At 38.2% G+C, this 25603-nt stretch overlaps 1 protein-coding gene across 1 annotated transcript in view; it reads left to right on the top strand.

Moving 5' to 3' along the window:
* The window catches only part of tbc1d32 (TBC1 domain family, member 32), a 54541-nt gene extending 30423 nt beyond the window's left edge, over nucleotides 1-24118 (top strand). The window contains exons 28-34 of the mRNA XM_026340671.1: nucleotides 996-1079; nucleotides 11373-11442; nucleotides 13020-13135; nucleotides 14223-14377; nucleotides 15384-15524; nucleotides 19090-19278; nucleotides 23038-24118. Coding sequence (XP_026196456.1) covers nucleotides 996-1079; nucleotides 11373-11442; nucleotides 13020-13135; nucleotides 14223-14377; nucleotides 15384-15524; nucleotides 19090-19278; nucleotides 23038-23157 — 875 coding nt within the window. The 3' untranslated portion in view covers nucleotides 23158-24118. The remainder of the gene's footprint in view (nucleotides 1-995; nucleotides 1080-11372; nucleotides 11443-13019; nucleotides 13136-14222; nucleotides 14378-15383; nucleotides 15525-19089; nucleotides 19279-23037) is intronic.
* Nucleotides 24119-25603: the final 1485 nt, after the last annotated feature.

The raw sequence follows: 25603 nt of genomic DNA, 5'->3' as shown, positions 1-25603 counted from the left end.
TTTTACAGTAAATAAAGATCCAATTTATGATGACTACTTTAGGTTTAGCAGCTAAACTGGCAACTGATTGAAAAGAAAAGACACAACTAATAGACCTATGTTTGTATTAGAAATAACATTGTAGGGAATATTTCAAATTAGGTAGTATGTTCCTGTGCAAAAATGTGTTATCATTAAGAGACACATTGTTTATTTCACGCATACGTGTACATTATGTATTTGGTTATTTGTAAAGTAACCCTACAACCTTATGGCAGTAGAATTTGAAATTGATCATTGTGGCAGCCTTTCTCCATCACTTCTCCTTGATGTATTTATTAAATGAAAAAGTAATGTTGGGTGTAAGAATCAGTAAGATGCAACCAGGTGAACACAGAAGAATTTCAAACATAATTACAATAAATGAAAGTAATACATAATGCAAAATACATTATTTAGTAGGTAACTGGTTACAACTGTGAATATATGTATTCTGCCAAGTTAGTCTACTTTACATAGTAGAGTATCAGTATCAGTTTAGAAATGTAATGTGAAAAAAATCATACTGTTGTTTTTATAGTTATGAAACAAAAATGCAGGTATAACAAATAAATATGAATTGAAAATGAAGGTTTCTCCCCATTTACAGAAGTTGAAACATATGCTTAGCCATTTTAGTTATGACTGTGCCACTGTGTTGGGAGAGAGAGATGTAATATTTGTTTTATATAAATGGCTGTGATTGATTTCTTCTCTACAGCACTGTGACAATGATAAAATCAATGCTGCTAGGATACAGCACAAGTGTTGGTACAGCTGACATAATATTTGGTGTCTCTATATTTATAACTGCTGTTAGCATTAATATTAAAAAGATGTGATTACTGTACTATACTATAAAAATAGCTAAACTTAAGTAGCACGTTAGAATTTGTTAACTGAATTCCCTTTGACCACAATATTTATTGTAGCTGTTCTTACTGTTGCATTTTTTTATGTTTGTTTTTTCTCCTCAGTGCTAGCTGACCTTCTGGAGAAGGTTGTGGCCCATCTATCCAGCTCTGCAACAGAGTGTTTCTTCTCTCCGGCTGAGTCCAAAGGTCAGTGCAGAAGAGCAAAACATTCACTTTTCTTCCTGACAACTTAGACAAAGAAAAATAACTTGAGGGCAGTCTTTGGACCTGTGAAGTAATCCCGAATCTTTGTACTTTGGACATACCATAAATATCAGTTCTGTCTTCACCTCTCTCCCTGTTACTTACATTCTGGCTTAAAAATAATTTTTGCATATAAGACAGATTGAATAGGTCAGTTGTTTTATAATATATACAGTACAATATACAATACACAACCTCCCATATACATATAACACCTTAATCCAAAGAAGCCTTTTCCCATATGTATACCTGACCTTGGTTGGAGTCCATAGTCAGGCCATACTTCTACGATGTCTGGAGGTATATAGATTTTGGAGTAACTGAGGTAATTGTGATATAAAACTAACATGCAAAAAATGATATGATTGTGGATTTGTCTGAGGAAGAGGTTTGGCATGTTTTTGCTTATGCTGACTAGTTAACTACCAGCTACAGTGGTAGATTACTGAGTGGTGTGAATGAAGGGGTAGGGCTGCAGGAGCACGCAGACTTGAATGGAGCATCTAGAGGGTGTACGGATTGGGAAGCCCGCAGACGAAAATTTGTGATTTTGATCTTTAAAAATAGAATTCACATAGCATGACTTACTGCACGATCTTCAGCTCCCACTTTCAGATGCAGTTTTCCTGCATTGCGGGGATGAGTTAGTTGGTTAATCTTTAAGCTTGGATTTTTCGGCTGGGTAGTGTAGTGGCAAGATTTCTGCCCTCTAGGCGGAAGACTGGGGTTTGAGTTCCAGCTGGGGCCTTCCTCCAGAGGGGGTCCTTAGGCAAGACCTCCCTGTGCCTTTGCCTTGTAACTTAAATGTACATATAAGCGTCTACCAAATGACTGAATGTAAATGGACAATCCAACAACAGGTGACTCAGGACTGAAACTGTTTTTGATATTTGATGGATAAATGAGAGTTGTCTTGAGATGCTGATAGTGCTTAATACTGTTGAGCTGTCATTGCTGATGGACCTCTTCCGTGTTATATTGAAGTCAGAGGCAGTTCCTAGACTGGCAGACAGTGTTTAAATAAAATATAGATTTCTTCATTTTCAAATCGGCTTTATACCCCAGGTTAAAATATGTTATGTTCAAACAAGTTAATGATTTCAGCAGGTTTACTTGATTGGTAGCCAGTGGGCTAAACAATCTGATCAGACCGATGGCAGCCAGAAAGAAGAAAAAAATGCTAATTAGTAAATATTCAGAAAAATCTAGCCAACTACATTTTCCTAAAGGTAATAAAGTGCTAATTGCTTATTTATTTGTTTTAATTTACATATTTCTTTTTTTAGTAGCAACAAATATAAATGTTCTGTCTGTTTTACATCTTGCCGCTGTTTTTATATTTAACAAAATATGATTAATATATGACATACTGTATTAAATAATCTCAGTACACAGAACTGTATGCTTTAAAATAAATTCAGTGAACACAATGAAAAAAATGATACTTGAATTGAATCAACTGTGCTAAATGCCTCTGCTCAATAATGTCTGTGCAACAATCTGGCACTGATTAGTAACACTGTAATTATTAGATTTAAAACACTGGAGTCAATGAACCTAAATGCAATTAATGTAGAGTAGAAAGGCAAGAATGTACAGTAATGACACTACAATGACTAAGAAAGAAAACTTTCAAATTGGTGCCATCTTTTTAGTTTATTCTTTCAGACCCAGTTATTTAGAAATGAACAGATTTCTTTAAAGTATATAAGACTGTGACTTATATGTTGCAACATTCGCCTTTAGGAAAAGATGTCAAGGTGCTGAGCATTGGATGTAAAAACATGCAGACCTTCACTACTGCTGCAGATTACATCTTAGGTTTGTTATTTGTTGTGCCACAGATGATCATTGTATTATGTTTTACAGCACTTACCTGTTAACGTGTGTGTCAGACTGCTCAAGGATGCTAAATGGATCATAATGGACTAGACAAAGACCTTTATAATGTGCCTCTCACTCACCCATTTTCAAACACTGTCACACCGATGGCTCTGGCTCTGGCTTAGCCTGGCCCGGTCTACTGGGTGCAACTTAGGGTTCAGTGTCTCGCCCAAGGACACTTCAAACTGCCAACTCTGTGATAAGTGGCTGACCTGCTCTACCTCTGAGCCACATCAGCCCCAAGGCAGCGCTACTGTGTCAGTGTGTCTTGTAAGATTCAGCATTGTAATGAAGCTCTTGGCTCTGCACATTTCAAGGACAACACATTGTCCATTAAGAGGCTTTGTGGCAGCAAATTGCTTTTTTATTTTAAGTGAACACAGGTTTGTTTCTCACCTGTTCCTGTTGTTTAGTGACCTCATATGGAGTTGGTACTACAGGAAAAAAAGACATGCAGTGACAGTGTTGGTGAAAATGAAGTAGCAGAGCTCGACTTTTTATTAAGACTAATCAGGGTTTTTACCTGCTGCTACCAGCTCAACCCAACTGAGCCTACAATTATTATTTCCACTGTACATAGCTCTCTCAACAGCAGCACCTTGCTAAGCCTATACTACTCAAACACAGTTGAATTTAAGTTTGTTTTACAGAAATGCATCATCTATCGTGATAGCTTGTTTCCTAGAAGGTGGCAATATAAAACATAACCCCTTTGAGCAGTACGTGTTTCAGTACTGTTAAATGTTTTTTGAATGTCAAAGTTTTAATTGTAGACGTAATTACATTAAATATTTACTTGAGCTAAAAATGCAATGGCAATAACAATATACGGTGTAGAGTTGGTTGTTTGAGTTGTTTTTCATGTTCAGGCAAATATTGTAGTCCATTAGTCACAAAGTAGTCTTTTAACCATAATCATTGTTTTACATTAAATCTAATCTGCCCAGTCCTCTGTTAAATATGACTTCATTATACTGTAAGCAGTAAGGGCACTCAAGCTATTAAAAGATGGAACGTGGGTGTGAAATGCTGAAATAACAATAATGGTTTGATAGCTATAAATCTGCAGCATATACTGAAGAACAATTCCAAGTTGAAAGTCTGACTGACACCTGCTGATTGTGATAGGCAATTAGAGGACTCACTGCATACTTCTTCCAGATTATCTGGTTCAGTAATGTCTTTAAAGATGTGTCCAGTTTCTTATGCCACATTGAAACCTCAGTAATTTCTACCAGGAGGCACAATACACTGGACCAATACTACACTATACTGAAAAACCTCTCTGTCGTCTGTTCTGTATAAGTAAAAACTAAAATCAAAAAAGTATAGCCAGAGATAGACCGGTGAGGCAAAGCATGATTGATTTGTAATGTTGACAGGATACATTTGCACATGCTTTGGTCTTTGATACTTGCACAAGTTTTTACTTTTTGTAATTTGGTTTTACTAGTTTACATTTGCAAATTATAGTGAGGCATCCCTGATGAGGACTCTCACATTGCACATATAATGGGCACAAACAAAATTTAACTATTTCTGGTAATGGTTAATTTAATATTTGATTATCTTTTTCTAAAGGCAATGCATGTTCATGCATTTATTTATTTTATATTTAAACTGCTTTTTAAAAGCTATAAAAAGACATGTTGATATGATGTAAAAGTAAATGTGATGTGAAAAAGATACAGGATGTACAAGATTTAAAATACAAAATAAAACAAGATAAATAGAATATGACCAAACCAAACCAATAAACCAAAGAATAAAAAGTTAGAGCAAGTGTGAGATCTGAATAAATGCCTCCAAATTCAAAGTCTAATTAAAGGCAGCAGTAAACAGAAAAGTTTAACCAGCAATTCAAAATAACTGAGTTCTGGAGGTTTGTTCCAAGTACTGTGTACACCATGAAACTTCAACTGTCAGACCTTTCTACATTAGTACAAACAGTGGTGTCTGGATTATTTGGCCATTGTGGATTGCAATGTGTTGCAAATCAAGCACTGATTCATGGCAGTATTGAATTTCTAAATGGTTTATTCCATCAGTACTGTAGTTTTATAGCTAGTTAGAACTAGCTGTTATATCATACAGGACATACATACTACAGTATATGTGTTGCAATGGTTTTCTGTGGTTTAATATATTCATCCATGAATTTAGAGTTGTAGTTAAAGTGTAAACTGGAATCTAGCCATAGGGGTTGCAAGCCAGTGACTTCTGTGCCGGTCCCAAGCCCGGATAAATAGAGAGGGTTGCGTCAGGAAGGGCATCCGGCGTAAAAATTGCCAAAATAACCATGCGAATCATTCACAAGACTTTCATACCGGATCGGTCGAGGCCCGGGTTAACAACGACCGCCACCGATGCTGTTAACCTACAGGGTGCCGGTGGAAATTTGACTACTGTTGGTCGAAGAAAGAGAGGAGGCAGAAGGGTTCGTGGTCAGAGAGAGAAGGGGAAAGGCAGGAACATAGATCTGAGAATAGGGACTCTTAACGTTGGCACAATGACAGGGAAAGGCAGAGAGCTGGCAGACATGATGGAGAGAAGGAAGGTAGATGTACTGTGTGTACAGGAGACAAGGTGGAAGGGCAGCAAGGCACGTAGCATTGGAGGAGGATACAAACTGTTCTACCATGGTGTGGATAGGAAGAGAAACGGGGTAGGAGTGATCCTGAAGGGGGAGTTTGTGAACAATGTTCTAGAGGTGAAAAGAGTCTCAGACAGAGTGATAAGGCTAAAGCTAGAAATTGAAGGGGTGATGGTGAATGTAGTCAGTGGGTATGCTCCACAGGTTGGCTGTGAGTTAGAAGAGAAGGAGAGATTCTGGAGTGAGTTTGATGAGGTCATAGAGAGTATCCCCAGAGGAGAGAGAGTTGTTGTTGGAGCAGACTTCAATGGGCATGTTGGTGAGGGCAACAGAGGTGATGAGGAGGTGATGGGCAGGTTTGGTGTGAAGGAAAGGAATCTGGAAGGACAGATGGTGGTGGACTTTGCTAAGAGGATGGAAATGGCTGTACTCAACACCTACTTCCAGAAGCGAGAGGAACATAGAGTGACATACAGAAGTGGAGGTAGGAGTACGCAGGTGGACTACATCCTATGTAGACGAGGTCATTTGAGAGAGGTTTGTGACTGCAAAGTGGTGGTAGGAGAGAGTGTAGCCAGACAGCACCGCATGGTGGTGTGTAAGATGACTCTGGAGGTCAGGAAGAAGAAAAGAGGGAAGTCAGAGAAGAAGACCAAGTGGTGGAAGCTAAAGAATGAAGAAACTTGTGAGGAATTCAGGCAGAAGTTGAGACAGGTTCTGGGTGGTCAGGATGAGCTTCCAGATGACTGGGAAACCACAGCAGAAGTTATCAGGGAAACAGGTAGGAAGGTGCTAGGTGTGTCATCTGGAAAGAGAAAAGAAGGTAAAGACACTTGGTGGTGGAATGAGGAAGTACAGGAATGCGTCCAGAGGAAGAAGTTAGCTAGAAGGAAGTGGGATGTAGAAAGGACTGAGGAAAGTAGACAGGAGTACAAGGAAGCGCAGCGTAGAGTGAAGAGGGAGGTGGCAAAGGCCACACAGAAAGCTTACGATGAGCTGTATGACAGGTTAGACACAAAGGAAGGAGAGAAGGACTTGTACAGGCTAGCCAGACAGAGAGATAGAGATGGGAAGGATGTGGAACAGGTAAGGGTGATTAAGGACAGAGATGGAAAGGTGCTAACAACCCAGGAGAGTGTGCAGAAAAGATGGAAGGAGTATTTTGAGGATCTGATGAATGAGGAAAATGACAGGGAAAGAAGGGAGGAAGATGTTGATGTTGTGGAGCAGGAAATAGAAGAGATTGGAAAGGATGAGGTTAGGAAGGCTCTGAAAAGGATGAAGAGTGGAAAGGCTGTTGGTCCTGATGACGTACCTGTGGAGGTGTGGAAGTGCTTAGGAGAGACAGCAGTGGAGTTTCTAACCAGTTTGTTCAATAGGATTCTAGAGAGTGAGAAGATGCCTGAGGAATGGAGGAGAAGTGTTCTGGTTCCGATCTTTAAGAACAAGGGTGACACGCAGAACTGCAGCAACTATAGAGGAATAAAGTTGATGAGCCACACAATGAAGCTGTGGGAAAGAGTAGTGGAAGCCAGGCTTAGGAAGAAGGTGGAGATTTGTGAGCAGCAGTATGGTTTCATGCCCCGTAAGAGCACCACTGATGCCATTTTTGCTTTGAGAATGTTGATGGAAAAGTACAGAGATGGTCAGAAGGAGCTGCATTGTGTCTTTGTAGATTTAGAGAAGGCGTATGACAGGGTGCCGAGGGAGGAGCTGTGGTACTGTATGAGGTCGTCGGGAGTGGCAGGGAAGTACGTCAGAGTAGTTCAGGACATGTATGAGAGAAGTATGACGGTGGTGAGATGTGCTGTAGGTCAGACAGAGGAGTTCAAGGTGGAGGTGGGACTACACCAAGGATCAGCTTTGAGTCCCTTCTTGTTTGCTATGCTGATGGACAGGCTGACAGATGAGGTCAGACAGGAATCTCCCTGGACAATGATGTTTGCGGATGACATTGTAATTTGCAGTGAGAGTAGAGAGCAGGTAGAGGAACAGCTGGAGAGGTGGAGGTTTGCTCTGGAAAGAAGAGGCATGAAGGTCAGTCGTAGTAAGACAGAATACATGTGTCTGAACGAGAGGGATCAAGGTAGAAGCGTTAGGTTACAGGGGGCTGAGGTGAAGAAGGTGCAGGAGTTTAAGTACTTGGGTTCAACAGTTCAGTGTGATGGGGAGTGTGGAAAAGAGGTGAAGAGGCGAGTGCAGGCAGGTTGGAGTGGGTGGAGGAAAGTGTCAGGAGTGTTGTGTGACAGAAGAGTGTCAGCAAGACTCAAAGGAAAGGTTTACAAGACAGTGGTGAGACCAGCTCTGCTCTATGGGTTAGAGACGGTAGCAGTGAGAAAGAGACAAGAGGCTGAGATGGAGGTAGCAGAGATGAAGATGTTGAGGTTCTCCTTAGGAGTGACCAGGTTAGACAGAATAAGGAACGAGTACATCAGAGGGACGGCTCACGTTGCCTGTGTTAGCGACAAAGTCAGAGAGGCCAGACTGAGATGGTTCGGACATGTTCAGAGGAGGGATAGTGAGTATATTGGTAGAAGGATGTTGGAGATGGAGCTGCCAGGCAGGAGGGCAAGAGGACGACCAAAGAGGAGATATATGGATGTCTTAACAGAGGACATGAGGTTGGCTAGTGTTAGGGTAGAAGATGTTCATGATAGAGTGAGGTGGAAAAGGATGATTCGCTGTGGCGACCCCTGATGGGAAAAGCCGAAAGAAGTTAAAGTGTAAACTGGAGCTAATATATCCTGTTCAGTGTTTAAATGTATCTGCCAACTCCATTAAAATAGAGCATTTATCATATCTGAGGAGGCACTGTCTGGTCAACCTGTAACCTGGTTGCTTAAGTGCATGTAAACAAACTGTATGTCAGCCCTGAGATAGACTGGAGACCTGTCCAGTGTGTACCTTATCATTCATCTAATGACAGCTGGGATTGGCTTTTATTATTCGAATAATAAATATGGTATAAAATGTGTTTGTAGGGTCAATAAGCTGTGAATGTATGTGTTTACATATTCAGACACTAAATAGCCTAGAACTAGAGACTCCTAGAGCTGAAAAGAGGTGGATCAGATGTTATGAGTTTGTAGACAGCCATTTGTGGCAAGATGTCAGCTACTAAAAAGCAGGATCTGTCTGCGATGTTTCTAAAAATGCAGTCTAAATATTGAATAATAAAAAAAATTGCATTTTTCAGCAAGGATAAAACGACTAGTCCTTTTTTTTCCCCACTGAAGACTGAAATATTACCCCACAGTGTTGGATGTCTTTCATCAGTTCCGTCTCTTTAAGTCAATCAGTAGAAAAGCAGATGTCCTCCAGGGCACTGATAAAGAATCTTAATTCTGAGTGTTTATTGTGATGACTTATTTACATGATACTACTAAGTTCACTCACATATTTCAAAGTTTATTTTTCTACTCTGACATTCATTTTCTTTTAGACATCAGCCAGCCTTGTTACCCATTATAATTAATGCCCAACAGTTGAACTTTTGATGAATCTGGTTGGATCTTTTAAACCATATTTCCGGACATATACTGTTAACTGTTAAACTCTTGTTGAATTCTGCCAAGTACGTTTGGGCTCGCAGTGGGGGAGTGGGTGGTGGACACCTCTGTTTGATTGACGTTGACTACAGCTTCAGCAATTCTGCCCTACTTCAGTGCTCCCATTGTATTGAAAGAGCGGACTCATTTGCCAAGTATTAACCTCTGTCAGTTCACTGTTCTGAGTTGTATCTCCTCACCCTTTATGGCCCTGACTGCTGAAGGCAGCCTTGCAGCAATCTCATTTATTTCAACTGCCTGTTGAAATTGGATGGCTGGAAACAAAGAGTGCTCCTTTTTATGTGACTGTTACATCCTAACATATCAGAAAGCGATCTGCGCTAAATGAGGAACTGTTATTTAAATAGATTTTTCTTGTCAATCTGCCTTAGTTAATGTACCTTCTTTTTTTTGTTTTAAGGTGCAACTTGCTAAAAAGTAGAAAATATAGAATAGCTAAAGAAAGTGTCATAGTTGTATTATATACTTTTAAGTTTTTAAATCACAAGTGAAAAACTAACATTAAAGTAGTTAAATATTCTGGAATATTGTAAACATACTGCTAACATACAGGGAAAATCTAATTAAAGCAATAATTTAAATACAGTGCACTATAAAGCCATACCATAATACATACAGGCCCTAAAAATGAAGCCATTAATAGTGGTTACAGTGGTGGAGTCTAGTGATGATGTATGATAATTAAATAAAATGTTGGGATACTTCACTGGAGTTTTTCCACTTTATGCAAATATACATATAACTCTGCTTCACTACATTTCAGAGGAAAAATATTGTACTTTTTTGTTACATGTACAGTGTTTGTACTTACTGGCATTATTTTGGACTAAGATTATCCACATTATAAAATACAGTATATTGTTAAAGACAAGCAGTCGTTCCCAAGCCCATTATCTAAAATAATTGTGACTGTCAATGATCACGATTTACTATTTATTTTTAGGACGGCACACACTTGTGGATGAGTTACAGTACATGCCATTATTGGAGAAAAAACTCCTTGTAGATACTGTGTGCTCATCTTAAAGGGTTTTTCATTCATGTGAGTCATAACAAGGACTCCTAAGTCTCCTAAGCTCTTAATTCCGCAGCCTTCTTGAGTTTTAAGATTACTTTTGTTTTAATTTAACTAACTCAAGGAGGATTGTAGGGATTCTGGAAATGGGGAAAAAACTTAGAACAGCAGATTCCTGATATTTCTCTTCATGGCTTTTACAGTCACTTTGCTTGGCAATTAAGAACAAATACTCTCAACTGTCTAAACTGAGATATATTGCTTGTGCCACAGTTCAACAATGGGTCCTTTTAACAAACGTTAAATGGTTGCTATTATACTTATTACAAACTGCAAACTAGACTCCAGTGGCACAATACTCTTGAGATAGTAGAAGGGAGGTAATAAATGCAACAAGGGAGCATTCATCTCCATTAGTCAATAATTGCCATCAGCAAGAGGTTTTTAGTGGTGATAATATGTCAGGAGAGAACGGTGAGAGGGCAAATACAGAACTAGTTGTCCTGGCACTACCTCATGTTCTCATCAAAAGAGATTTCCTCTCAATTAATACCAGATTTGATGGGCTGTAATTAATCCACATTGCTCAGCTTTGAGATTTCAGTGGTAACGATGTTGAATTACCTCTTCGATATGTAGACTACATCTACTGTATTATAACATCTGCACCATTAGTCCGTCACAACACTATTTATATTAATTGTTGAAATCTTCTCATTATCATACCCACAAACTGTCGAAGGCGAGGGCTCCATTAGCACAAATGTAGTCCCCAAAGCCAGGAAGTAGCTAAAACATCTACCAAAACAAAAGATCACTCTTCCTGCAGATATTGCTTCATTCATCGCTGTCTTTACACAATTACAACTCTAACTCCACAAACTAATATATTTTTATGAATATGCACATTTAATGGTGCTAAGTGCCCATGAGAGCAGCTATAAGACTGATAGCTGTTCAAAGTCTGTTCAAAGCTGTGGCATGTGAATCTAAAACTTTCCTGGCTCAGTATTCTGTATTGTGTTTTTCTTAGTTACCAAAATTACAGCTGCTCTAAAACTGTTGTCATGCTTTTACATTCTCCATGATTGTGATTGTAACACACACTGTTAGTGTATAGGTATTAATTTGTTTCATAATAACCCCCTTTCTCCTTTAATCACCTTGTTTTACAGCTGAAGAAGAGAGTGTGAAGAGTGTTGTATTATCATCTGTGGAACAGCTGGGGATCAGCACATGTGTCAGGTATGTAACACAGTTGTCCTATAGAGACGAACTAGGATGGAGAACCTGCTGTACTCAAGTCTTATTACTGAAATGCAAAAGTTTATTTTACCAGGATCTACTTGGGTTATCAGTTGTTAGGGTTTTACCCCAACCCTGTTTGGCCTCAGTCTCTGAATGAAAACAAAACTCTACAGCCAGCTATATGTTAAGCTTCGATAACCTAACCTTTGTTAAGTAGTAATAAACTCAGGGTGCAGCTGATGCTGAGGAGTGGGTATGGTTTTCACTTTACATCATTCATCGGTCAACTAACATGCACATTTGTGTGTTGTGTACATGTACATTTGACTTCTCGAAAATGTGGTAAGCATGTTCTTAGTATGTGTGGGTTATAGAAATTTTATAAATACCAGTTTATGGATGCAGAATGGAGTGTGCATATATTTTGTACACATCACTTATACATCTAGACCCACATATTGGTGTCAATCTAAGGGAAAATATATATTTTTTGGACCTGCAAATGTGGAACAAAAATAAAAGGGATAAGGCCATTGCTAAACTAATAGACAAAACAGCTCTTAGACAGAAAACCAATAGAGCACAACTACAGGAGATGTTAGCCGTTTCCCAGTTTAGCAGCCACATCTTTGTGAAAGCCCAGACGAGATGGTCTGGCCACACATTTTTTTGCATTGAAAAACCACTTTGATGGTTGTTGTTACAGGGATCGGAAAATAAAGCTGCTGCATACACAGGAATATTATTCTGTGCATTATTCCCCTCATCTTCTGCATTAGTATTGAACCCCACCCATCACAAAGGTGTTTAAGTGTCCTCCTGCTGCTCTGTTTTCACTTTAATGATGCCAGTGTGCATAATACTTGATGTGTTTTTTATTTCTCCATAAGTAGGCCCTCTGACTTGTTAGTGTTCTCACACTGCTCGTTCTCGTCTTCAATGACACCCTGCTGCTGCATTACATAGTGGATATAATGCTGTCCTCTACGCCTTCCCTGAAGGGAGCTTTGCAGCGGAAAACTTTCAAAGGAAGTTCAGAAAAACTGAATGCTGTGTTCACATTTTTGATATCATTAGGACACAACAAGTGAGCACTACCAACTGAGCACATCTTAGAGGACTAAAAGTTGTTAGACATAGATTGTCAGACTTGATGAGTTAATTCTGACTATGCTGGACTTGAATATTGTTTTGATGAGTCCTTCTGGGGATAATACTTGTTTCTTTGCATGAAACAAGTATTATTTCTTTGTCTCTGAATTTGGAACTTGCACATTATGTACAAGATGGCAATTATGAGTTGAACGAAAAACATGGACTCAACAAAAATAAACACAATCAAGTTATAAATTTCACAGTAATATGCTTTATTTTGTTTTCTGATGCAGTAGAAAAAGAGATTTGATTTGATACTGAACAACAGTAGATTAAAATGTAATTTATGAATGTAGAAACTTTCCTCATGTTTCATTTGATGTGGTTAAACACCCAAAATCAGTGTTGGGCAAACAAAACCCTTGATGGAAGTAAATAAGTGGGATCTTCATAATGTCCTTTTTGTCTTTTATCTACAGATATGGCAACTACCTCAAGCTATTGAAAGATGATGCTGTGCATAACATGACAGTACTGATGAAGCATGTGAAGATCTTTTTGTCCACACAAAGAGTTAAAACATCTTCAGAGCTCAGTATCCTTTCCACAAAATCCTGTGCATTAATGAACAACACAAGCAGGCTTTAGCTTCTTCCCCTTGAAAATAGTGGGTTCTGCTAGGGCCACATTATCTCAGTGAGGAGCTGACAGATAGTGTCCATGTCTATCTGGTCAACACGGTACAGATTATCTTACTTCATCTGTGTCTACATGAACAGTTGAGCCGTCTTCTGTTCCGAATAGAAAGTGATAAGCCTCCTCTCTCCTTCAGAAAGTTTCATTTGTACGTGGACAACTAACGTTTTCTTTTTTAAAAGGAGCAATGATACTGAGACCACTCTGACATTTGACCTGAGATGAAAAAAAAGATCTTTTGTGCTTGGTAAACAAATGGTACAATAGATATAAGCTGATTTATATTTGTCTAAACAATTGTAACTGTACAGTACACAAACATTATACAATATAATTATTAAAAAAAACTATACTTTATAATACTTCAAATATGTTTGTAGTGTTACACAACTACGACTAATTTTAGAACATGCTTGGCATTGGTTTTAAAAAAATAATTTTCTTGTTTACCATTACTGGTTTCTGGCTCATGCAAACACACCAAGATTCAGTCAGTTCTATGCTCCTATGCTCTCATGCATCTCATAAATTCACAAATTTAGACTGCGAGTATTGAATCTTGCCTGTCTGTATTGTAGGAGGCAGTTCTTTTCTGTTATGATATAATGGCCTGGTCTGTCAGGGTTAATTAACTGTCAAAGCTTTATTTGCTCCGTGGTTGAGAATCAGTGACGGTTAACATTCAATTCGCGTAATTCTTTATTTAACACAAAGTAAATACTCTAAAACACTTTAAGAGGATCTTTACAAATTGTTTAACAGAGAAAAAAAATCAGTAAATCCTAGCTTTGAAATATGTATTTAACAAATTGTGTCATCTGAAGTAATTCCACCTATTTCAATATGCAATATGAACATTGTTCTACAGACTGACAAGTCCACATGCAGTTTCATGGAGGAGCTTTGTTTGCCTTTACAACGACTTTAAATCATTGATCTTGGTATGTTTTCCATCAGTGCTATCACTCTTTAACTCTGTCCTCCAGTCACTCAGCAGGACGGTTATCCAGGCCACGACTGGTTGGCCTCCACAGTTTTCCTCATCATGGCCGGAGACATGGATCGGTCTCTATCTTTGTTACGCAACCTCTCTTCTCTGCTCGTCTCTGCTTTTATTTGGCCTGCAAGGATACATGCATCTGTGAGTAAAACAATGTGCAAATACAGTTTCCTTACAGTGTAGTCAAAGGTACACTAGGTAGGATTTAAATATGCAGTAATTTAGCACACATAAAATGTAAAAGACCATTTTCCTCATTAGCCATGCATCAGTCAACATAGTATTCTTCATCCATAGCTTCTAAGAAAATACTGTGTAATTTCATTGAAAAAGGAAGTCAGCTGCTCAATATTTTCATCTGCTCATAATTTAAGCTTGTATGTGTCATTCAGAGATGCTCATGTTTTCTTTTACGTGATTTATATGGACTCTAGGTACATTGTTAATGTCGTTTTCCACCAGGGACAGGTCTTGGAGACTTTTTCAGGCACAGGGCTGCACAGTTTGTTAAGATTCGCAGGGTGTGTGTACAACCTCTTTTTCAGCCTTTAAACCCTATAGTTAACAAAAACATCCTTGTATAGTGCTGCAGAAATGTTTAAACCTATCTTTGCCAATGTAAAATTCAAACTTAACAGATGGACCAAGGTCGATGTGGACTTAAGATTGAAAGTTTCCCATTTAGCACTTTACCTAGCACAAAGTATATCAGACAGACTCCTGTTAACTACTTGTATAACAAGTATTAACACATTTGAGGATGCTTTTTCCAAATAGTTGGAAATTCTTGTGATATCCTGTTCACAAGAAGCATAAAAATCGATCTTGAGATTGACCTTTTCCTATGAAAGTTAATTTGGTCAACAAAGTCAATATCGCAGAAAACACAAAGGGCACCGATAATTAAGAGGCAGCACTATGTTTAGGAGCGAACATGTGAATTATTTTACAAAACAGTTTCTTTTTCCAGTACTGATGTGTGTTAGAGGTGGTTTGTATCTTCTTATCAGCAATGATCACAGATCATGGTGCATGTTGCTCTTGTTGCTTTGAATATCTGCTAGTAGTACAAATAATATAATAGATATTTTTAGTAAGACTGAAAATGTCCAAGGTAGAGATAAATACCTAGTCCTCGTTGTGACAGGTCCATGTTCCTGTGGAAGTAGCTGAATCTGGAATCCTTCCTGTCTACTGGTGCACAGCTCACTATGTGGAGATGCTGCTCAAAGCTGAAGTTCCTCTGGTTCACTCTGCCTTCAGGATGTCTGGTTTCACCCCATCTCAGGTATCATCTGTACAGAAACATACACAGAGATCACTTAAAGCTATTTGGTGTGAGAATATCTGTGGGCCTTAAATTTAGAATAAGTTAAACATTTCTGTTACTACAAGTATATCTCTCTTTCTCTCCCTCTCTACCCACCCTACCTCTTTTTTTTTTTTTTTAAGTACCAGCAGTAGGTTAGCAGCAAGTTATATCTGGGCTCTTCAGCACTTATTCTTTTGACACAATCTTCTCTCTCATAAACAACGGGGTAGAAAAAAGTTTTTCACCTTGAATCCTCTTACGTTTGATCCTGACTTCTGTGTTTTGGCAGTTGACAGCTGAGGCTTACATAATGTACGGCAGCAGGGGTGCTCATAAGACTCCCTACATTTGCATCAAAGTTGTGAACTTTACGTCTCCAGAGTGGGGTAAAACGTTAACATGCAGCTCATCTCTCTGCTCTTCAAGGTGATAATGGGCACCTGTTTGTCAGAAAAGGAAATATATGTTAACAAGGTTTGAAGCTGACACAGCAGCGGTGGCAAATAAAGCATTATATACCACTGACATTCATACAGTAGAAGTTGTTTGCAAATGTGTTCTGTGGCCAACATTTAAAATCTATTCCATCCATCTTGAAGATCCTGAATAACACTTTAAAATAAAGCTCAAAAGTTGTTTTTAATCACATTTTTTCACATATTACAGACACAGAATACAAAAATTATTTTTAGTTATATTCATTATTTTGACACTTCTTTTCTCAAATTATGAATTCTAAAATAGACATTCAGTTTACGTATATGATAAAGTGATGATAAGTATAGCAGAGAAAAGCAAGAACTCGTTAAGAGATTGAAAACAGCAATTCAGTAGCTTTTTGTCAGAACTTTACATTAAGATTTATCAAGTTTAAAAATAAATCAAGTGTAAATAAAGTGTGAAATTAATCACTAAAAACTGACAGCAATGTAAACATGTTATAATTGCGATGATTCATGACATCACAATATATAGGCAGTTAGCTTTAAGGCCTTTGATAAAACATGACATTAGTATAAATGGTAAAGGACAGCGTATAATGCCAAAACGAAACAGGACAAGAGTGTAAGGACTTGGTACATGTAGAAACATGTATGATTGTACAATGTCCTTGAGGGTTTTAAAAGGCACTTTAAATAAAATGTATTATTATTATTATTATTACATGTAGAAACATTTTAAACATCTGACTGCACTGAAAAAGAAATGTTTTACTATTGTGCTTGCACGCGTTAAAACCAATTTAAAAGAATGCCAATGTCATTTAAATAGCTTTTTATTTCTCTTTGCTTAGAATTATAACTTGGTTCAAAAAGAAAAAAACTTAAAATATGGCCATTATTTGATCATACCATAAGACTAAACTCAAAACTAGTGAGCACTAACTCTGAATCACCATTCAGCTCTATTGCAGAACATTTTAGTGTTTCACACACAAAGGCAGATTCTAATGAATGAGTGATTCTGCCATTGTGACCTGACCCGCTCAGATTAATAGTCACTCTGAAAGCCTATTTATGGCAGAAGGAAAATAAAGTAAAAAAATACTGTGAGAATACAATCACACTCAAATTTGACTCTGTGTTTCAGCTCATAAGAACACTAATGGCAGTGCGAAGCACATATTGCCACCAAGGAAAAAAGCTGCTCTTGGAAAGACCTTGAAGGGACTTCTAATAACAAAAAGTACAGTATGTGTACTTGTTTTTCTGCCTGATGGTTTAAAAAAACATTGTGAACCCAGCTGTTCCTAGTTTTTATTACAACACACAAATTAGATTTATTCAGTATTTTCATTAGTTTAACTGATCAGTGCAAGATAATGTATGTTTAGGAAGAGTACTGTAAGGGGAGTTGTTAATATAGAGCACAGTAGATAATTACTGGCATGGCAATTAGTTACTAAAACCCAGTGTCTGCACTTTGTTGTTCTTTAAATGTTTAGAAATCTGGATATCAAGGTGTGAAGCTACTTTTAGAGATAGTTATTGTAGTCAAATCTCAATAAGGAACAGAAGATCACAGTGTTGGTGAAATTTGGAAAAGATGTTCATGGTGCACAGAGGATAAATCTTAGTATGTTTGTTGATCATGAGGTTAAGTAATTTGGAAAGCCTTAAAAATACTGAATGGATTGCAATTTGTTACAGATTAAGATATGCAAGTCTTACAAGTTAAACAACCTCTACAGCTTTACAGTAGACCCCCCAAACACCCCTTCCTCTTCCTCATCCTCATCCTCATCTGTGAGACACTTAGCCTCTCCATTCCCCTCATCCATACACAAGGACAGTAACCATCACGTTTCCAGTGCAGTGTTGGATCCTGCCATCACCCCCCCTTCTGAAGAGACTATTACTGACCCATTTGAGGCTTCAGGTGGACACACTACTATCATCCCCAGTTTGGAGTATTGTTGATGCCATCATATACATACTCCAGAGAGCTCTCTCACACCTGGACAGAGCAGGCAGCACTGTGAGGTTCATGTTTTTTGAATTCTCCAGTGCCTTTAATACAAACCAGCTTGTCCTGCTGAGAGAGAACCTCCTGGAGATGCAGGTCGACTCCTCCACAGCTTCCTGGATTACTGACTACCTGACTGACAGACCACAGTTTGTACAGCAGCGAGTCTGTAAGTCACAGTGGGTGATAGGCAGCACAGGAGCACCACCTGGGACCGTCCTCTTACCTTACCTTTTCACCATGTACATCTCCCACTTTCAGTACAACATTGAGTCTTGTCACCTGCAGAAATTCTCAAAGTAAAGCTCTTTACAGGAATAATTAGTTAGAAAAGCTGATACAGCAAAGGAAGCAGGCCTTTAGAGCAAAATCAGTCTGCAAAACTTACTAATTAAACTGAAATTGGTTAGAAGAAAAAGTCTGAAAAACATTCAGAAGTGAATATCGCTACACAGCCGCCAGACTTATAGTCATCAGCTTCATCCTATGAAACATTTCTAACATTACTTCTGAGACTGATCTCTTCCAGGATAAGGTTTTCTGAGATTCTCTAATGACTAATATTTGTGAACCCTGTATCATTTAGCATTACTTCTAGTTCAACTGGTGAACAATGTAAAAGTCAGGGTAACTAAAGAGAAGTTCATGGTTGGTTCTTGTTATACCTCTTATATAACTGATATAATTTCACGGGTTGGTGGACACAGTGTGTAATATTTAACACAGACACACTGCAGTTGGCTTCCTGATCCACAACACCCAGCTTGCTGTTTTCTTTTATCCGATTACACTAAGGTGAAAACTATGACATGGAACAGTTTCTTTTTTTCATTAATGAAAATTAATGTTTCTCTATGTGATAGATGCAATATGAAGATTGATAAGACTGAGGGAGGTGACATATTTCATTTTAAAATTAATTATATTATATGTATTACTTGTCAGATGCCTCAAGTAGATCCTTTAGATTATAAGTGGGATGACTGTCCCTTTACCTCACTTGTATTTAACATGTACTGTGGTTTTGAGAAACATGGAGGAATTCGGTTTATTCCCTTGATCTTTCTCTTCACAGATGTGTCTCCACTGGCTGACTCAGTGTTTCTGGAACTATCTGGACTGGAAAGAGATCTGCCACTACATTTGCACCTGTGTTGTGATGGGTTCTGATTACCAAGTTTACCTGTGCGTGGCCATATTCAAACACCTGCAGCCTCACATTCTGCAGCGTACACAGTCTCAGGAGCTGCAGGTCTTCCTCAAGGTGATTTGTATATACAGTATCTATATCATATATCTCAAAAAGACAGATTTGAGTTATTAAAACTAAAATGTCAATTGTTTGAAATCACTTGAATGCAAACTGTGTAGCGCGATAATATGCGCGATCTCTAAAAATACTCCAAGTAGAAATACTACTTCTTTACTTTACCTAGTGTGACCCACTCCTGTTGTGTTTCCTCTCCAAAGGAGACCGCCACTGTGGCTCAAAAAAAGCAACTAATAGTGTGTTCAGGCCCTGATGTACTTTGACCTTTGATTCGTATCTCTTTGGAAGTCGCCCATGGCTTTTTATGTATCATTCGCACCATCCTTCTGTTCAGTCTTACATGTCCAGTGAGGTTGGCTACTGTCCCATGGACCTTAAACTTCTTAACATTTGCTTAATATTAGAGACATCAAACTGCCTAAAGATGGTCTAATAACATTTAATGTTTTTCTATTATTTTCTTTCTGATCTCCTTGGAGGTTACCTGTTTCAGCCTTTAGCGCAATGACTTATAACAAAGAAGATGTCTTTCAAGTGGCACTCATTACAGTTTTAGAAATTAGGAACATAATCTTTTTAAATAAAAAATCTAAGGTATAGAAATTAGAGTCGAAAATACACAATTTATTTGTTAGCAAAGCGATTTTAATTAGTATTTTTTGGCTCAAATGTCTGGATTTTTATCTCTCCCACTCTAGTGTATATTGCCAAAAGCATACAATTAAAAGGTTTCTGAAAGTTGATCATTGTTTGAAATAAGTTTTGATGAATTAGTTTGATGAATGCTGCATTAAACAGTGGCCTCAAATTTTACCAAAGGTCTAAAGTCACAATCTCCAAGAAGTAGACTTCTACTAATTCTAAAAGAAACATCAGACACCAGCATTGGGAATGAGACACGACTTGACATGAAGCAGTCATCGTCATTACTTATTAAGCATTTCAATCTATCTTTGCTGATAGCTCTGGTGTGAACATCACCATGCCACTGACAGTTTTTGTGAATAAAAGATCAGTTACAGAGGCTTTATCTGAGGAAGCTGTTCTAATGAGCTGCAGCATGAGATACTGCTGCAAGAGACAGCTTTGAGACCGTATGTGTGAGAGAGAGAGAAACTTACCCAATCCACGTCCTGAGCTGAACTGTTTTGTCTTAGACATGATGATTTGCGTCCGACAGCCTTGTCTCTCCTCTTCTCCTCTGTCTCTCTCTGTGGGAACAATGTGAAGGAAGTAGTTTACTGACAGATATGGTATTATTATTATTTATTTGTTTTAATAGTGACACACATTTGCACCCTTTTGCACTCATCCTGTCTCACTGGGGGGTGTATCTATATTTCATCTAAATGAAAACTTGAAAAGGGAAATTACTTGTTACAGTCGCTCTGAGTCTGGCTGCGACAATAAAATAGATGTTTTATGTCTGATACTAACACAAAAGCAACCAGAAATCTAAATATTTCATTTTACAGTACAGCATTCACAAAGAATTGTCAGTTGTGTATAGATGAGCCAAAACATTAACATAATGCAGCTCTGCAGCACCATATGCAGCAGGGTACAGTGTTTAGTGATACATTATTCCAATAACCATAATTTATTGAGCCCTTGTCAATGAGTAGAGACATTTTGAACTGCTAATTTTTTCACTTACTGTCCCTGAATTTGACATGCTGAAATGGTGGTCCTACATCTCACTGTATGAAACTTAGGATGACTGTCTCACAATGTGACTGCTGTGTCAACTTAAATTTACTAACCAATCAGAATGCCAATTGAAAAGTCGCACTGATCAACACAACATAAATCTTTGCAATTAACAACTGCAGTGGTGCAAATGGCTCACTCACACTGAAGACATAGCTCATATACCTTTAATTTTACCCTCTGTGCAAATCAGGATGCTGAGTATAAATGGCACCAATACCTACCAAGGTAATTAATGCATTAATTACCTAATAATGTCAAAAATACTGGTGACCTATACATCATGTAGTATTAAACAGCTTTTGTCACATTTAGAGCATGAAAATATTTAAACTCAACAATTAACACTGGCACATGGTTTTGTATTAAAGCTCCAGAACATTTCACTCAGACATTAACACATTAAAATTTTAGAGCTTGCTGTGTAGAGTAATAACACTGTAACAATTTGGCAAAACATCTGAACATGTTTTACTATAAAATTCACCTCACATTTTATATTAAACTTTTACGTTTCATTACATTCACAGTCGGCTCTAAAAACTGTAGGCCCAGTTTGCAGCATGAATTCTCACAAAACATTATTTTATAAATACCTGGTCATGCCAATGCATCTGGTCCCTGGTTGGGAACCACTCATGAGAGCTTCATGCCAGGAATGTTTGTATTTATCTTTGTAAAAACTAAACTAAATTGCAAGGATGAGTCTCCATCCTTATCTGCTGTGTTCTCAGCTGTCATATTTACCTGCAAAAATTAACCTGTAATTAGATTCAACACATTCTGCATAGTGATGAAAGTTACCAACAAATTACGTCATCATTAAACTGTACAGATCTTGGTCTGGATAATAGTAGGGGTTTCAGTCCTGGCGTTTGCTTTATTGTTAGTCTGAATGCAGTTTGTCGACTGGGTGCAACATCATAATGCACAGCAGTTAGTTATTTGCTTTGCTGCAGTGTTTGCATTGCCCATGAGTCTGGATGTTGTCATGACAAATGCGTAGTGAAGCGCAGGCAGTAAATATGGCAGCTGAAATTAAAATCCTGACTGAGCAAATGAGCCAAATAAAACACACTTTTGCCTGGTCTGGTCTGATACGTGTCTTAAAGACAGTTGGTTCATACTATGACGTCTTGTTACTTGTACCTGGGTGGTAAAGATCTATGCAAACACTGTTACTTTTCTAACATGCAACACTTCATTACCTGTTTGTTAAAAAAAAAAGTGCTGGCGTAGTGCTGTTTATTTTTTATAGTACTTTGGAAAGTTTTGATTGCCTGGTGTATTTTAAAGTTACAGCGTTTTAGTATTGCACTGGAATAAAGTAGGTGGCAGAAGAGAGACAGGGGCTGTGTCTGAAATCACTCCCTTGTTCACCCATTCACTGCTACGAGCTCAACAGGCTCATACTAGTTTTCTTTATAGTGAGCAGTTGAGATTTTGCTCACTTAATAATCATTTTCCATTATCACATACAGCTGTAATCTTTACATCTATAGAGTACAGAAACATAGATGCAGAAAGTTATGTATATTTCATGGGTAGTAATAAAGGAAAGACACTATCTCCTTTGTGCAGAATTGTAGACCCCCTACCTGACAAACATGATTCTATCACTGCAGCTATGAAACCTAAACTATGGATTTTGTGCTGGACACTGAGTAGAAGTTCTTCCACCACATAAAGCGAGTATGGTGCTGGTGGAAGTCTGACTGCATGATCAGTTCAGCCAGCAAATTGCCCCAAAATTGCGGTACAGTTAGCCTTAATGGCTGCCCCAGATGGTTATATTTTGAATTTGGTTTTATTTCTTCTCAGAGATGAGTATGAAAATGATTTCACTGAAATTGTGTGCCTCTCTGGGAGAGCTCAGAATAATCGGTTGCCATTTAAAAGTAAATTTGATGGCAGTGATAGCAAAATTAGCCCTAGCCATAGAGTCACCATACCCAGGTTGAAGGGACAAATCTTAACTTTAATGGGTAAACTTTTTGGAGTGCCCTTTAATATGGTACCATACTGTTTCCTTTTCACCTGCAGGAGGAGCCAATACAGGGATTCAAGGTCAACAACTACCTGGAGTTCATGGAAGGACTGGAACGTAGCTACCGGAACCTTGTTCTCACTGATATGACAAGTCTCCGAAACCCTGTCGAGTAGGAAACATGTTAAACATGCCCTTGTGATACAAGATGAACAGAAAGTTTTAAAGCTGGCCCTGGACAACTTTTAAACTCTCCAGCTAGTGATACTAAACACTGGTCTTTATTACACAAGAAAAACCTAGCCTTTCTGTCATGAGGACTGTGATCTCCTGAAGCAGTGAATTCACTCTGCTTTTCTGTATCTGTGTACCGTACACTTGTGGGAAACTGAACTAAGGGCACAGTTGTACAATAGCTCTGTATTAGGAGCAGGCGTTCTGCTGTTAACATACTGTGAGCACCAGAGAGGAATACCCAGTGGAGACACATTAATAGTCCAATAGAGCATTAACAAAAGTCTGAAATTTCTTTACTTTACAGTGGAGACCTGAATACAGCAGGTAAAATGTCTGGAGTATGAACAGTGAGTAAGTCAATCTACTCCACCAGAAAGTATTGGAAATATTTATCATACTTTCTAGTGTTGTATCAGTCCTAAACCAGTGTTAAATACACTTCTAATCATGCAACTGGTGCTGCACAAATACATACTGTACTTTAATTTGAGGTAAACACATTGTGCCCTGGTTTGATAAATGTTAATCAATGCACCAAATGTATATTAGTCCACTAGTGAAAATATTTTTCAGATGTAACATTTAGTCATTTATGAGCAACTTCTTCTAAAAACTGAAGTGTTGATATGTTTTACAAAACCTTTCTCAGAAGTGTGAGCAATTTTAAAGATTTGCATCTTCAATAGGAGCCAGTGGATTTGTGGCCGAGTGCCATAGTACGGACAGCCAAGTTAGAAACTACTGAGATGGAACAACTGTAATAATTAAATATTATTATATTTTCTGCAGGTTTATAATTTGAGAAGTTGGACATTGTATTATTGTACACAATGTAAATATTTTCCCACAATGTAATAATCAAATGTATTTATGTATTTCCTTCTATGTAAATATCTGAATTTCTAAAACCTGTTTAACAAGATGCTCTTGATTGAAGTATTAAAATAAGCATTCAATTGCAGTAATAGATTTTGACATAACATGAAACACTTTCTATGATATGAAGTGCTGAAGTGCTTGTCCAGACAAATTCATAACCCACAAATTCACAGTCAGCCTGCAGAGTCTCGCCACCTCATAGCGATGATACACATCATTAATGCCAGAACACGCAACAATGCATCACACACCCGTTGTGTTTGTGTACTCGTGCGGATCTTTATATGAAAGATGCATGAGGAAGGTTGTATCATTGTGATAAAGCCTCATTAGTAACCACAGCCCTTTCTCTTCCTCCCTGCACTCCTGTCCTGTTGTCCCTCTTCAGACATACTGAGTGAGGCCTGAATAATAAATGTGCTCATCAAAATCATCCATCTCTCTCCCACAACAAGAGTGTTTACCAGGGGACTGTACAGGGCACAACAGAGGTGGTGGCTAACAGGGGGAGGACGTGATCCAACGTTTACCCTGAGAAACATCACTTCACGCAGAGCATTTCACCACTGAGGCTGATTAACATTTGGGTCACAATGTATTGAACCTAACATTGAACTTTGCAGCTGCATTAATCTTTTAGCCACTTGGGGAACTCACAACAAGCTGAACAACACAAAAACATTTTACATATTATCGACTGGGTAAAGTTATTTGTTTTGGTGACCTCATGAATTTCAGTCACTTTCCTTTTAGCTCAGTTTTGGTCTTAACACCTGGCTCTTTAATTGCTAAATGCTCTACTGATCTCCAAGTTTCTAACTTTGTTGTTTGCTGTGAGCTTAAGTTTCTAACATTGTAAATGAACATAAAATGATGTCTGTGAAATTACTATAACGAACAAGACAACTTCTTCACTCCCCACGCTAGTTATGTAGCCTAATATGAGATGAAAGATTGACCCATCACAAACAGTGTAACATGCAGTAAACCTCATGCCACACACTCTAAAGGTGCCTCTGAAAGCACTGGACCTGCTCCAGTCCATCAGTTCTGACTGACTGGCTGGAGCAGCAGGCTTATAAAACCTATGGAGTCTTTGAAGCTCACTCATGGGTGTTGTTCCTGGCTTTCATGTGTCGTTGGGACCACCTGAGACAAGGTGTGAATGACTGTGAAACTGCCTGAGTAGTGATGAACTGCATTGTAAACTGGTGACAGATTATGCCTTAGGCCACCTTCTCTGCTGCAATAAACAGAGATCCACTGCTATAACCAACGGATTCAATCCGGGATGCTCTGTTCTGTTCAGGTTGAGAATTCAATCATTTTAATATCCACTTTTATATTAAACCAAAGCCTAAAGTGTATCAAGAAATACTAAACATAATAAAGACACAGGGGCAGTTTTTATATAACATGGAGCTTCTGAGCTTGTAGTTTTTGCTGTAGGTAAACTGAAATGTCAGATAAACATGTAGCTAACAGATGTGAAAGCCAATAAAAGCT

The sequence above is a fragment of the Anabas testudineus genome, chromosome 24 (genome assembly GCF_900324465.2).
Source record: "Anabas testudineus chromosome 24, fAnaTes1.2, whole genome shotgun sequence".
NCBI lineage: Eukaryota > Metazoa > Chordata > Actinopteri > Anabantiformes > Anabantidae > Anabas > Anabas testudineus.
This window is presented reverse-complemented; position numbering and strand designations above follow the sequence as displayed.